The sequence below is a fragment of the Labrus mixtus genome, chromosome 12, assembly GCF_963584025.1.
Source record: "Labrus mixtus chromosome 12, fLabMix1.1, whole genome shotgun sequence".
In the NCBI taxonomy this organism is placed as follows: Eukaryota; Metazoa; Chordata; class Actinopteri; order Labriformes; family Labridae; genus Labrus; species Labrus mixtus.
Window position 1 is genome coordinate 23,529,024 of NC_083623.1, and position 14,198 is coordinate 23,543,221.

The 14,198-nt window shown below is 41.0% G+C and overlaps 3 protein-coding genes across 3 annotated transcripts; 1 reads left to right on the forward strand and 2 right to left on the reverse strand.

Moving 5' to 3' along the window:
• Positions 1 to 27: 27 nt before the first annotated feature.
• Positions 28 to 3,360, reverse strand: gjb7 (gap junction protein beta 7). Its single transcript, XM_061052646.1, has 3 exons — positions 3,256 to 3,360; positions 871 to 1,592; positions 28 to 837 (listed from the first exon to the last, which is right to left on the reverse strand). Exons 2-3 carry the CDS (start codon positions 1,575 to 1,577, stop codon positions 789 to 791), a joined length of 756 nt encoding a protein of 251 aa, XP_060908629.1. The 5' UTR covers positions 1,578 to 1,592; positions 3,256 to 3,360; the 3' UTR covers positions 28 to 788.
• A 1,401-nt stretch (positions 3,361 to 4,761) lies between these two features.
• smim8 (small integral membrane protein 8) lies at positions 4,762 to 6,204 on the forward strand. The gene is made up of 2 exons (XM_061052649.1): positions 4,762 to 5,008; positions 5,804 to 6,204. Exons 1-2 carry the CDS (start codon positions 4,880 to 4,882, stop codon positions 5,960 to 5,962), a joined length of 288 nt encoding a protein of 95 aa, XP_060908632.1. The 5' UTR covers positions 4,762 to 4,879; the 3' UTR covers positions 5,963 to 6,204.
• ddx51 (DEAD (Asp-Glu-Ala-Asp) box polypeptide 51) lies at positions 6,145 to 14,032 on the reverse strand. Its single transcript, XM_061052648.1, has 16 exons — positions 13,798 to 14,032; positions 13,052 to 13,398; positions 12,768 to 12,916; positions 12,523 to 12,673; positions 11,441 to 11,586; positions 11,291 to 11,362; positions 11,097 to 11,203; positions 10,733 to 10,841; positions 10,171 to 10,316; positions 9,140 to 9,329; positions 8,921 to 9,036; positions 8,710 to 8,826; positions 8,165 to 8,266; positions 8,014 to 8,077; positions 7,782 to 7,916; positions 6,145 to 6,246 (listed from the first exon to the last, which is right to left on the reverse strand). Exons 1-16 carry the CDS (start codon positions 13,818 to 13,820, stop codon positions 6,229 to 6,231), a joined length of 1,992 nt encoding a protein of 663 aa, XP_060908631.1. The 5' UTR covers positions 13,821 to 14,032; the 3' UTR covers positions 6,145 to 6,228.
• Between the last annotated feature and the right edge of the window lie 166 nt (positions 14,033 to 14,198).

Genomic DNA, 14,198 nt, shown 5'->3' on the forward strand with positions numbered 1-14,198 from the left:
ACTGAAGTTGAGAATGAAGAGCAGATTTAATTCAAGTTTTATATACTAATAATTTATTATATATTTGGGTGTTCACAAGCAAAATACATCTATATACATTAGGAACAGTATAAATGATATAACATGCAAGCTTTCACAATTCTGAACAGAAAGTCTCCCTTTACATGGTTAAGGATAAACTTTAAAAAATATATATATATCTTTACATGCATCATACACACATACCAATAAGTGCTGTAGTGTGTTTTTGACAATATCAGTTTTCCCACTGAAAGAAAAAAATCAGGGCTACCAAATGACTCAGGGGAAATCCTTTATATCCTTTTGAATGCAGAGATTTGATTGGCTAAGCGTCACATTTTCAACTCATTGAAGTGTTTTGTGTTGTTAGTTTTCATGGGCTGCTATTGGGTCAAATGTAGTCCTGAAAAGCTGCACGGTTAGAAACAAATGGTCTTAAACTAGCTACATTTTGCTTTGAGAAAAATAGTCTCAGGAAATAAAGATGTTTATTTAATATAAAGAGTTAGAGACGTCAAAAAATGCTGTCAACTGAAGCTGTTTTCCCCTCAATTACTGCTGATAAACTACTTAGAAAACACACAGCCCTAGTCTGCTTACTGTAAAATAAAAACATAAAAAAGGTACCATAGGTTGTCTCACCTTAGTACAGTGGATGTTTTTTTAAGCACAGGCTCTGAATAGACTTTTGAGCATCGTCCATGTTGTATTTTTAGATAATCAAAGCTGTCTCTGTGGTTTCACTCTGAGGTGGAAACATGAGCTCTTCAGGACTGGACTGTCTGGTTCTCAGCTGTGTGTGTCGGCTGTGTGATGCTGTCCTCTGTGTTTACTGTGCGATCAGCAGACACAAACTTGTTGACAGTGTAAACAGGTGGCCGGCTGTAAAGTGACGCCTTCTCCTCCACGGGGATGTATTTCCTGGTGAAACATTTCCACACCCGCTTCCACACAATGTACATGAGCTCCACGAAGTTCAGGACGATGCACAGGATGGAGGTGCAGCCCATGATGTAGAGGAAGATCTTCTTCTCTGTGGCTTTGCCGATGAAGCAGTCCACCGTGTTGGGGCAGGGACTCTCGCTGCACTGGAGCATGATGGGAACCTCAAAGCCGTTGTACAGGAAGTAGAAGGCGAGCAGAGATCCCACCTCGAAGGTCGTCTTAAAGACCAGGCTGAGGATGTAGGTGCAGAACAAACCTCCATCCATGCTAACTTTGTCTTTGTACAGCTTCTTTTTGTATTTGGCCTCCCGATGCTCTCTGTAGGCCACGTGCAGCGCCACCAGCAGGGACGGCGTGGACACCAGGATGAGCTGCAGGGCCCACAGACGAATCTGAGAGATGGGGAAGAAGTGGTCGAAGCAGGCGTTCTCACAGCCGGGCTGACGGGTGTTGCACAAAAAATCCTTCTGCTCATCCTTCCACACCTGCTCGGCCGCCGCCACGTACACCAGGATCCTGAAGAGGAAGACCACGGAGAGCCAGATCCGACCAATCACAGTCGAGTATTTGTTGACCCCGCTGAGGACGTTTTCCAGGAAACCCCAGTTCATCTTCCTCTCGGTCTCCTGTCAGGTCACAAACACAGTCAGGGGTTACCTTTTCAGGACCAATGAGATCCTTTATACAAACAGAATCAATAAACTCAAAACCCATCTGGAAACAGTTGATTTCCACGCACTGCATTTATTTAAACTAAGTATTTTTAGTTACTAGATAGATAGATTAAGAGTCAGCACACAGTCAGTAAATTTGAAAACCTGAGACCAGGCAAGAAATCTGGGCATACAGACTCAGACCTACATTTTAAAAGCCACATTAAGACAATTACAAAGTCAGCCTACTATCACCTGAAGAACATATCAAGAATTAGAGGAATTCTGTCCCAGCAGGACCTGGAAAAACCTGTCCATGCTTTTATCTTCAGTCGTCTTGATTACTGTAACAGTGTCTTTACAGGTCAGCTTAAAACATGAGTCATACAACTGCAGCTGATCCAGTGTAACACACATTGCGTTTCACTGGCTCCCAGTCTGTCAGAGAAGAGATTTAGACTACTGCTGCTGGTTTATAAAGCGCTGAATGGTTTAGAGCAAGAAAACATAAGTGACCTGATTAACTCTGACCATCCAGACCGCTCAGGTCGTCTGGGACAAGTCTGCTCTCTGTCCCCAGAGTCAGAACCAAACACGGAGAAGCAGCATTCAGTTTCTCATCTCAGTATATGTGGAACAAACTTCAGAAAACTGCAGGTCTGCTGAAACTCTCAGTACTTTTAATTCAGTGGAAGACTCACCTGTTTACAGCTGCCTTTCATTAGATTATTTTAATACATTTATTTTAACAAGATTTTAGACTTTAACTCTTGATTTTATGTAACTTTTTATATTTTAGCTTATCTTTTGGCTGCTTTCATTTTTTCTTCTTTGATATTTACGGCTTAGTTTTAGTTCATTTTAAATGGTTTTCTTGTTAAAGTTATCTTTGGGGCCTTTTTGCCTTTATTGGAAAGACAGCTGAAGAGACACAGGAAATGTTGGGAGGGGAGAGTGGGGGATGACATGCAACAAAGGGCTGAGGTTGGATTCAAACCTTCGGTCTATAGCCTCTGTACATGGAGGAACACAACATAACTGCTAGGCTATCTGCCCTCCCTTACATGTCCTCTTTTAATGTGTTTTTCTGCTCTTTGTCATTATGCTTTTGATGCTTTGTGTGAAGACAATCCATATTGTTTTAAATTCAATAATATTAGAGTATCATTATCCAGAGAATTACACAGTTTCACTCAATATACTGAATTACACATTTGTTTTAATGTCGTACAGTCTATGATCCTCCTCATTAGATCTAAACACAAACAACCAAACAACCTCTGTACACAGAGGAGTACCTCAGCGCTGAAGAGAACAGTACAAAACACAAAGAGAAGCAGAGTCCAAACTTTCCTCTGCTTTGTTCAAAACAACAAAACATTTACACACAAGCCAACAGATGCATTCTTACTTTATTGAATATAATCAAAGTCTTAGTTTTACAAACACTGCTGATCTGATGGTCACTTCATGGTTGAGTCAATTATAAAGGCAGAGCTCATCTCTACAGGAGCCTGTAGGACCAAAAGTTATGATGTGTGCTTTTATCCAACAACATAAAATCTCTTCTTGTAAAGTCTAAAATCAATCTGAAGATTACAGCTTATTTCTTAATGAAAGTGAGATAGAAACTGACCTGCAATGCCTCCGAGATGTGTCTTCTGTGCAGGCTGACAGCAGGGTGGTGCTCGGCGGTGCTGTGTGTGTGTGTGTGTGCTCTGCTGTCTACACCTGCAGGCTGCTCAGCCACACCTTACTGTACCACACTCATGACAAACATTTTGTCATTGTGCTTTGTATCAGCTCCATCACAGACTTTCTGTTTTGTTTTCAGCACTTTTACAGTCAGTTATCAGAAGTCGCATGAGATGAAAATTTCCCACAGATCACCTGTTAAACCTGCATGAATGGAGGTGTGTGTATGTGAGTGAGTATGTGTGTGTTTGTGTGTGTAGAAGATGTTTACACACAGACAGCATCACCATGGAGCCGTCTAATGCAAATAAAATGTGCAGCCGGTCCTGTTTGTGGCTCAGTGTGGGGAGGAGGACAAACCGATTGTTTTAGTTCCTGCTTCTCCCCCCTGGACTGAACATACAGGTAGCTGTGATGAGAGTCAGGTAACATGTTACTCTGACGATGATGAATAATAAATGAAGTAACCTCAGGCCTCTGTCTCTTATTCCTCACACCTTCTGGGAACACTCTTTACATCTAAACTGCATCCAACGTTCCTGCTGAGTTCTCACTTTATTCCCTTTTTTGTTTGATTTAAAGAACATCGCTTTGTGCTGCAAAAAGAAAACTTCATGAGAAATAAAAGACATTCTCTGCTGTCTCTCAAAACCTGGAGAAACTGATGTTGAAAAACAAAACACTTCAGATCTTCACAGATCAGTGCACGTTGAATTGAACTCATGTGATCATAGACACACCTGTGATCAGGATCTGAATGTTTATCTCCAGGGCCTGGTTATTCAAAACATGTAATACATGATTCAGATCTGATAATTCATTTCCCCCCTCTCAGGGTCACATAATCCAGCTTTCATCACGGTTGTTAAAAGAAAATGGGATGGATGGGAACACCCTGATGCAGGTTTAGACTTTTAAGGTTCACCAAATCTTGATTACCGAGAGCTTTAAAGGGGACTTCACTACATTACTTGTCCAAAGGGTGTGACAAAATTCATACTAACAAAGATCTCACAACTGCTTTAAATTAGATATTTGTAAAAACACTGGGAAAATAATGTGAAAAATTGTGGGAATTTAGCCTTTTAATAGTCACTGAATACTCATGTGCCCACAATTTAAAAAATACATTTTTTCCCTATTTCTTTTAGATATGACAAATACCTAGAAACACATTCTGGTGCACAGCTGTTAGGTTTGGACTTCATATGTATATGAGAAGTTTTTTTATTTTTTTACATTTTCTTGTTTATTTTATTATATTTATTATTTTGGGATGGGCTCTTATCAGAAATATTCAGTCCTCTCCTCCTGAAGTAAAACCATAGACTAAATATTTCAGTAAAACCTGCTCTTCTTCTTCTAATCTCGATCAAGTAGTTCCCGCTCATGACCACACGGGGCGCTGTTACGTTTCAAATCCTTTCTTGCTCTTCTTCTGCTTTCGTTTTACCCGTCTTTGACTTTGAAACATGGCTGCTTCTACAGATACAACGTAACATTAGCACACAGTGTTGTTATCACATATTTATCTGTAGAGCTACAGTGAACAGACCGACCGAGACATGGCAGAGAAAGATGCCGTTAAAGGAAAGGAGGCTCCCGGGGAGAAAGGCTACAGGACCCCCGGGCTGAGAGGAGTTAATTCAACCACGATGTTCAGAGCTTTCAACCCCGAACTCTTCATTAAACCTGTACGACTCATACACACACATTCAAACACACGCTCACACACAAACATTATTTGTTTACATTACATAACATTATTTCGCCTTAAAATATATTTTTACTCAATTGCTTTTAATGTTCAGTAACCCGTTTTTGTTTTTTAATTGTTGTTATTTTTGTCTGTTACTTTTTAATGCTTTGTTTCTGCAATGTTCAGCACTTTGGATCAATCAATGTTGTGTTTAAAGTGCTATATAAATAAAGTTGATTTGATTTAACGTAGCAGCATGGCTAACATTTCAGGAAATCAGGTGTTACGGTTAAAACAGTGACCGTGTTACCTGGTGACTTTCAGTCCAATGTCTCTGGTTGTCGTAGTTACAGGAGACATGGACGACCGAAAGTGTCCTAACAAATACCGCATTGTTTATTTTACTTTTCTGATAAAAGTATTTGTCTGATTGAATCATTACTGTAAATTTAAACATGAGACATCAGCTTTCCGTCGTTGACATCTGTTGTACTACAAGTCTTCAGTTTACATGGTCCCTGTTTACTGGTAGCAGGTATCAAAACCATGACAACCATTAATGTGTAAACTTTGGTGCTCTATTTGTCTATCTTATTGACTGCTTCAATGTTTCTATGCTGCCATATGTATCTGGAGAGATTAAAGCAAATAGTGACCTGTGGTGGACAATAAAAAATATTGAACTTCAGGCTTCTTGAAGATAAGTTAACTCTTACGAGTAACCCCAGAGTTGAGAATACATCTCATCAGGATAACAGATGAATGCCTTCACTGTATTATTGTCCTGCAGAATAAACCGGTGATGGTGTTTGGAGTGGTTACCATCACGCTGTGTGTCGGATACCTGGGCTACATGCACGCCATGAAGGAGAACGACCAGCAGCTGTACGAGGCCGTGGACAGCGAGGGAGAGAAATACATGAGGAGGAAGACTTCTAAATGGGACTGAGGACACTGAGCACTGTGTGTGTGCGTGTGTGGTTTAAGGACTGAGTGATAAATGAATATAATCCAGCTAAATTGTGCAAATGAAAAGCCGAACATGAAACCTTGCAGATGCTGAATGCAGTGACTTCACCTTCTTTTCACGTGTTGGAAACCTGTGCATTGGAATCTGAAGATTCACCACACAGACTTTTGATGTTTTTATTAAACAACATAAAAAATACATCTGTGCCGGATGTCAGCTCACAGGAGAATGTCGGAGTCGCTCTGTTATTTGGCTTTCTCGTCCTGCAGAGAGAAAACAAAAGGTGAACAGTTATTAAAGTGGCTTCACACTTGTCAAGAGATTTTCTTTTAGCTGCTTGAAATATTTATTGAAGCTAATTTCTATCAAAATCACAGAAATAAAGACACTGAAGGGATTTATAATCATTAAAGTCCAAATAAAAGACTTCTCTTTTTTGAACCAAGTAAGGCTTTTAGGTTACGTTAAACCCAGTGTATAAAAGCTGTGGTCGAATTTCAGCTCACACTGTAAGACTGAAGAGTTTACAATTTACAACGAAAATTAAGGATTAGTGAGATAGCCCTGTACAGTCTGATTGTGAGGCAGGACCTGGGAGCTCACACTTGATTAGTTTAATCGGTAAGTCATTGAAGTCAGACCTATGTGTATTTCAGTTGACTTGGTTTGCACAGCTCAAATACACACCGGCAAAAACACTCACATAAACACACACACACACACCACCAACAACAAATAATCCCTGTCAGCTGGAGGTCTGCAAACTTGACACAATTACATCCGACCCGTCAGTTCCTTCCCCGCACACTAGATGATGAGGGCTGAAATTTGCCCGGCTTCAGAATCAGTAGTGTTACTCAAACTCAGCCTTAAATTGTACAAGGTTCGCATGGCATGATTTATTATTTTGTGAAAGTGCTTTTATGGTAAATGGACTTGAGCGCTCAAAGCACTTTTACACCGCAGGTCACACCTACACATTTACACCCTGATGGTAGAGGCTGCTATGTGAAGAGTCCATCAGTATTAGCTAATACCATTCTAACATTTTTATACGCCACGACGAAGCAGCAGTAGCAGCTTGGGGTTAAGTGTTTTTCACAAGGACACATCGGACATGTGGCTGCAGGAGCTGGGGATCGAACCCCCGACCTTTCAGTTGAGAGACGACCGACTCTACCAACTGAGCCACAGCCGCCCCAATTTATGGTGTTTAGATAAAAAAAATGTTTGTGAATCCCACAGCTGCAGAAACAAATGCAGGGAGAATTGCAGAGTGTGAATGCACAAAATAAGGCTTTTAATATTTCCCACGGTTAGTGCACTTCAGAACAGATTGTAATAACTGCAGTTTCCTCTCTTCAATGAATTTGTTGCTCTGATTTTTCTTGTGGTTCAGGGATTGGGTATGACAGCATAAGACATTATAGTTCAGCTGCAGCTCTGATGGATACAAACAGAGCGCCATGGAACCAATAACAATTAAAATATTATTCAAAGTGAAAGGAAGGCTTCCCATAATTTGACCTCTACAACTACATGGCTCTGATATTTTTCAGCCGTCGGTGAAGGATGAAGGATGGGTTAAGGAAAGAATAATTATTAACTTATTAACAAAACTCAGAGATAACCTTGAAGTTACCTTGGTAACCGCAAATCTTGATTCATAGTTAAGCCCCCATGTGAAATGTGTTAACTACTGCTCTAATAAAAGAAGTGGCAGACATGCTCATCAACCTTTAAACTGAGGATATTCAGAGTATTTCAACCATTAATAAATTGGGACTTTTTAACACACCTTGATAACGTCAGCGAGTTCCTGCAGGGTTTGTTCAAATCGGGCTTCCATACTCTTCAGGCTCTCTGGTTTCACGATCTGCTTCTGGATCCCAGGACTTCCTGCTTCCTGGACCATCTGAAGGAAGTTTTTCTCCTGAGCGGGAAAACAAAAACACTTTTTTTTTAAAACGTACTGTTCATGCAGATAACATTTCTGTCCTACATTTAAAAACACAAGAGACAAATTTCACCTGAACTCCGAGCAGAAAGGTGAAGGCCAGGCCGACTTTTCCAGCTCGAGCTGTTCTCCCGATCCTGGACAATGACGGAGAAAACACGTCTCAATCACTCAGCATGGAGAATGACCTTTAATAATACCTTTATTTATGGGCTAAAGCTCACCTGTGAATGTAGGTCCTGATGTACTGAGGTGCATCATAGTTCACGACACATTTGACCCCGTTGATGTCGATGCCTCTGGCGGCTGCGTCTGTGCTGATCAACCTGCAGGAGCACGCTTGTTAATTTACTGATTTCAACTCGGTCTGTTGGAGCGAAATTCAAGGTTTGAATACAACCCGAAACTTAAACAAAAAGAAAAACTCAAAGCTTAAATGAGTATTCCAGTGTGTGAGTTTTTATGGTAAATGTGTTCACTACCATTCCCGGAACAAAAGAAGAAAATTTAATGAAGCAACTCTCGGAAAAAAGAAAAAAACCCAAATTTGAGCATAAAAATTACGATAAATCCCAAATGATAAGGAATGAAATTCGATTGGGATCGTAGATGAAGACTGGGCAGCCCTTATTTCGACCAACTCAGTCTGATCACAGACAGAGAGGTTAGCATTTGTGGATCTATTCATGCGTTTGTGGATCTGTGTACGTATTTTCAAATAGTTTTGCCACAATAATAGCTCCATAGCCCAGCATGTTGACACACTCACAGCTGGATCTTTCCTTGTTGAAACTCCTTCAGCGTCTTCTTCCTCTCACCAGGAGACAGTCTGGAGGAAAACTCAGCAGCCTGAACTCCACCAAAGAGCTGCACCAGCAGGAAGAGTCTGAGGAGAAGAAACAGACCACAGTGAAAGAAACCACATCTTAAAAATGACCCGGAGACTTAACCGGTCTTAATGGTTGTTTGCAGTCTCTTACCTGTGTGCAGTCTCTCTGGAGTTGGTGAAGCAGAGGATGGGGAAGAGCTTCATGCGCAGGATGAAGTGGAGGATGAGGAGGGGCTTTTTGCTTAATGTACAGGGAACATAATACTCCTACGAACACAGAGGGAACAGGCATTTAGAGAGTGACACAAGCCTTCAGCTGTCTGCACCTCCATGTGCGGCTGCACGCTGAGGGATGAAGGTGGTCTCTTACCGTCAGACCCTGGGGGAAGTCGAAGCGGTCTTGCTTCTGGCTGGGGGCAGACGGTGTGGAGGGGTTCTGGCTGTGGATGGAGCTGAAGAGTCGGGGCTGATGGAGGCCGAGCTGCTGCAGCTTCTCTGGGTTCTGTGTGAGCGTGGCCGAAAACAGCAGCTTCTGCAGCGGCATCTGAGGCGGAGACAGACTGAGAGGACAAACAGACGGTCGGGCTTAAAGCTCTCACCAGATCTTATTCCACAGTCTGAGTGTGTCAGACTATCTCTGATTTCCAGAACTCCAATTCTGGTATTGTAAAACCTGGCCCTTTTGTTTTTACATACCTTTGGGTATAATGACTATGATGTTGAAAATGTTTGGGGGTTGCTCGAGTAAAATGGTTCAATCAGCCACAGTGAAACAGCCTGTAAAGGCTGCAGCTAAAATCTTGATGACAAACGCAAATAATCAGAGTGCGCCCACCAATGTTCTAGATTTTTAGATGATAGCAGAGTTTAAACTTCAATATGATAACAGTAAAACATCAAACTATATTGACACCACAGTCCTAGGACCACAGTATTTGGTAAATTCTTTTCTTGATTACTAAAACTTGTAAGTGAACTCCTGCACACTGACTGTACTGACTTCATGTGCCGAAATGTGGACATATTTGTTTCAATTAAGACACAGCTCTCTTATTCCCCTGCTGCAACTTTTGGATACAAATATGATCTGTTTTATTTATAATTATAATGTTTTATCATTTTAAAACACGTAAGGTTGAATTTATGGTTGGACGATCTTAACAGGTGGGTATGCATGCTGACTGACTGGTTATACTTATCCATATCTACTTTCTGGTCATGAACCACTTCTGGTTGTACGAGTTGAAAGGGAGGAATAGGAAAGTCTTTGGTGAAGGTTATTACAGGGTAGAGAGAGAAGCACCATGAGTGTACTGAACTTCTACACTAATAAACGTGGTCTTAAAGAGAAAAACATGAAAAAGTCTGTTCTCTCGTCTTCAGGTGAAAACACAGACTCACCTGGCTGCTGTCAGGTGTGCCGGCTCGGTCCGTCTGAAGATGGACGTGGCTTCTGCTCCACTTCCTGATCTGTACACCGCCTTCACCACCTGACTGAGCCACGACTGGTGCATGCTGTCAATCATCCTGTCGGCCTCGTCGATGATCTACAGGAAGAGAGAAAAAACAAAACTGATTTTCAATAAATGTGACTGAAGCCTGCTGCTTTTTGTAAATATATTAACTTTGATATAACGTATTATTTTAATGATCAATAGCAGCAAAATGCAACAAAGCTTTAAAAACTGTATCTATTTCATTGGACAGTTGCTTAGGAGAGGAATCAATCAATCAAAAATCTCAGAAAAAATTCCTGCACACACTGTCCAAAATGCACAAATATGTTGGCAACGTTTCTGTACCAAAATGTTGCCAATATACTTTTACAATGTGCCTTGGAATTTGATTTTTGTTGCTGTGGTATTGAAACAGATATTGATATTGTTTGATTTTTCTTAGTTCCGCATCAAAGTTTAAAAATCCTGATATCATGACAACCCTGATCCAGAGTTTAAGAGCTCACCAGAAATCTGAGGTGTTCCAGATTAAATCCTGAATTCTTGTTGATGTGATCGACCAGTCGACCTGGAGTGGCCACGACGATGTCCGCTAAACTTCGTCTTGTGCCGCCTCTGAAAGGAGAAATCACACACACACACAAAAAAAGTGTTATGGAAATGTTCAAACAGCAGAAAAAGGAGCACACTCAGACAGGAACAAATCTTCAGGTGCACCACCACAAAAAGACTTTCAAGAAAACAGGATTTTTTTTTAAATGGGACCGAATGAGGATTCCTCAAGTGGACACTGAGGGAACTGCAGATTTTTACACTTCTGCACTGGCTTCATTTCTCAACATTGGAGGTGGACGCTTGCTCTGAACTCACCGGAGTTCTGAGAGTGACGCCTGCTCTGCAGCAAACGTCTTCTGACCGGCCAACATCACCACCTTCAGGCTGGTTCCTTCAGCGTACGACGTGAACACTTTACAAACCTGTGGGAAAGTCAGAAGCATTTTCACTCTGCAGAGTAAAAATATTACTTGATGTTATTTAGACTTTTATTGTGGAAGCTTTCTGACCTGCTGGGCCAACTCTTTGGTCGGCAACACAGCCAGAGCCCGGACTTCACACACCACCCGCTCCATCAGCACCTGAGAAGACCTTGATTTAATCTGTGTCACCTCACAAACACACACACACACACAGCATGTTTATTGTTCCCTGCTCACCTGTATGACAGGTATGACAAACGCTAGAGTCTTGCCGCTGCCTGTTGGTGCAGAAACACAAAGATCTCTGGGTTTGTAGCCTCCTCGTCCAATCAGAAACCCCGTCTGTGCGCTCTCCAAGATGGCCGGGATAACTTCTGCTTGCACTGCGGGGCGATCAAAGTTTTTATTTCTGAAGTGTTTATTTGATTACCACAAAGACACTCCATCCCAACACATGCAACCTTTTCTACTGATGAAGCACTAATGATAGATGTTACAGGGACTAGTTCACCAAAGTTGTAAAGCAAACTTATGATAGGAACTCAGGGTGGGACAAAACGTCTCAATATTGTCAACCTAACCGGTGTGATCATTGGTGCCAAATACTGTTACTTACTAGACACATTTACCTTCCAATTTCACTAAAATTAGATATCGTGAGTGATGCATCATTATGTGATTTCCTAGAAATGTTTCATTTATTGCTGAATTGTGCATTGTGAAATTATCTTTATTGTGGGACACGTAAAGCATATCTTCTAGCTGCTTTCACACTTGCACAAAACCTCTGAAAAACTCCTGAAGTTTTCAGGGCGGGCTACATGTGTGAATGCAAACAGCTGGATTTTTCACTCTAACTTTATTCAGAGTTTCTCATGCCAGCCCTCTAGTATTTCTTCCTCAGAAAGACTGAGTGAGGAGATGTGAGAACGCAGAAGGATATTCTGAATTCACCTCAAGTGAGTTGGAGGGGATGGTGACGTTTATTCTATGAGATTGGTGCACAACCACAGACAGTATCCCGAGACCAAAGTGATGCATTATGTTCTCCAGAATGTTCTTCTCCACTCTTTTGTTGATATTCTGACTCTGTCCAACTACACGTAGCATTGATATAAAGGCAAATATTATCATTATAGTGTCGTGTAGCGGATTCTGTTGCTTTGTCTGCTACTTTCACGTATTTCTTTCACCCCCCCTCCCGTCTGACAGGATCGTCTCCCGCTGTGAGGTGAATGTGAGTAAAACTGTGTTTCCCTAATAGGAAGTTAGTTAACCTGCTCTTTAGTACTTAATGTAGTAAACCTGTCTGTCATTACCTGGGAAAAAGTGCTGAATTCCATTAGTTTGTATTTTCTTCAACAGCTGAGCAGAAAGTCCCGGGATGTCAGTGATGGGGACCAGGTTACTTTTCATGTCTCTGTGAATGACATCAGGCTGAGCGAGCCACTGAGGGAGGACTCTGTGCACCTGGGAACACAACGACAGACACACAAACGTTTTACATAGTCTGAGGATCAACATTAATAATGTTTCCTTCAGCACCATCAGCAGATCACTGTACCTTCTGAACAGGTTTGTTCTCAAATCCTCCCAAAACTTTGAATCCACTCGCAGCAGGAGTTTCTTTTTGTGTGTCTGCTTCCTCTTTTTCTCCTCCAGTGACCTCCGGTCCATCTCTTTCTGTTACAGTAACGTCCACTACACCTTCGCCTAAAACCCACAGACAGACACACTGAATCATCTCAGGTGTATTTATTATGCAGGTAATAAATGGATTTCAGAACAGGCCCTAACAATATGATCAACGTTATAATGTTTGTGAGTTTTTAAAGGAAGAGCACACACCTGACTGTTCCTTCTTTTTCTTCTGTTTCTCGTTTGCATCTTTCTTCTTCTTCTTCTTCTTCTGTTTTTCTTCGACAGGCTCATCCTGGTTATCAGACTCCGACACAAACACAGGCACTTCTTCTGATTTCCTTTTTCTGAGTTGCTGTTCAGGCTCCCGATTGCTCTCCTTGTCAGCTTTTCTTTTCTTTTTGACGTCTTTTTGTCGTGTCTGTTCTTCAGGTTCACTTCTCCGTTCTGTGAAACTCTGTCTCTGCTTCTCTTTCGCCTTCTGCTTCAGTTTAGCCAGTAGCGCCTCAGACCGAGACTCCTTCGAAACACTCCCATCATCCTCCTCTCCGAGATACCTGTGAGCCACCCGACAGAAAATAAGACACCTTAAAGACTCTGAAGTCATCTTCTCTCATTCAAATCACAGCAGCTTTCAAATGTTCAATTATTTAGTTCTACATAAGGCTGAGCGATATCAATCAAAAATATTATCTTCATATTTTTTAGCTGAATGGCGATACACACGATATATATATATTTTGGTTTTTTTTCTATCACATGTAACTCTATTGTTCTGTAATCCCCCACTATTTCATTTTTTAAAGTTTTACATTTCTGTTCTATTTTATGTTCATTTGTAAAGCACTTTGTAACCCTGTTTTTAAATGTGCTACATAAAGAAAGATTATTATTATGTGTGTGTAAATAATTTCGATTTCCTGGTTCATGCAAAAAAAAGTTTAAAAGCATCCTACCTGTTCACAAGAAACAGAGACATTTCCCCTGGATTTAACTTCCTAAGAAATGTTTTTAATGCTTTTCATTTGCTCCCTTATAAACATTAATTAAGACTGAATGTTGATTAACGCTGTCCCGATTCGTAACCAGCTTTTTATTCTACATAACACTGCTATCTAAAAACTCTACTTATAATTCACAACAAATGTCTCCTCTTGTCTCATGTGTTTTCCACACTGTATTTAACGCGGGTTGATGACGCAACTGAATCCGGTCGCGATAATGGCGTCACAATTCGGGCGCGACCAGATTATTTTAATTGTTCCTTGGAGACGTTATCTTATTCCCCCTTTGAAATAATTATTCTAAAAAAACATGAATTCAGATTTTTTTTTCAAAACACAAAAGAGACAGATTT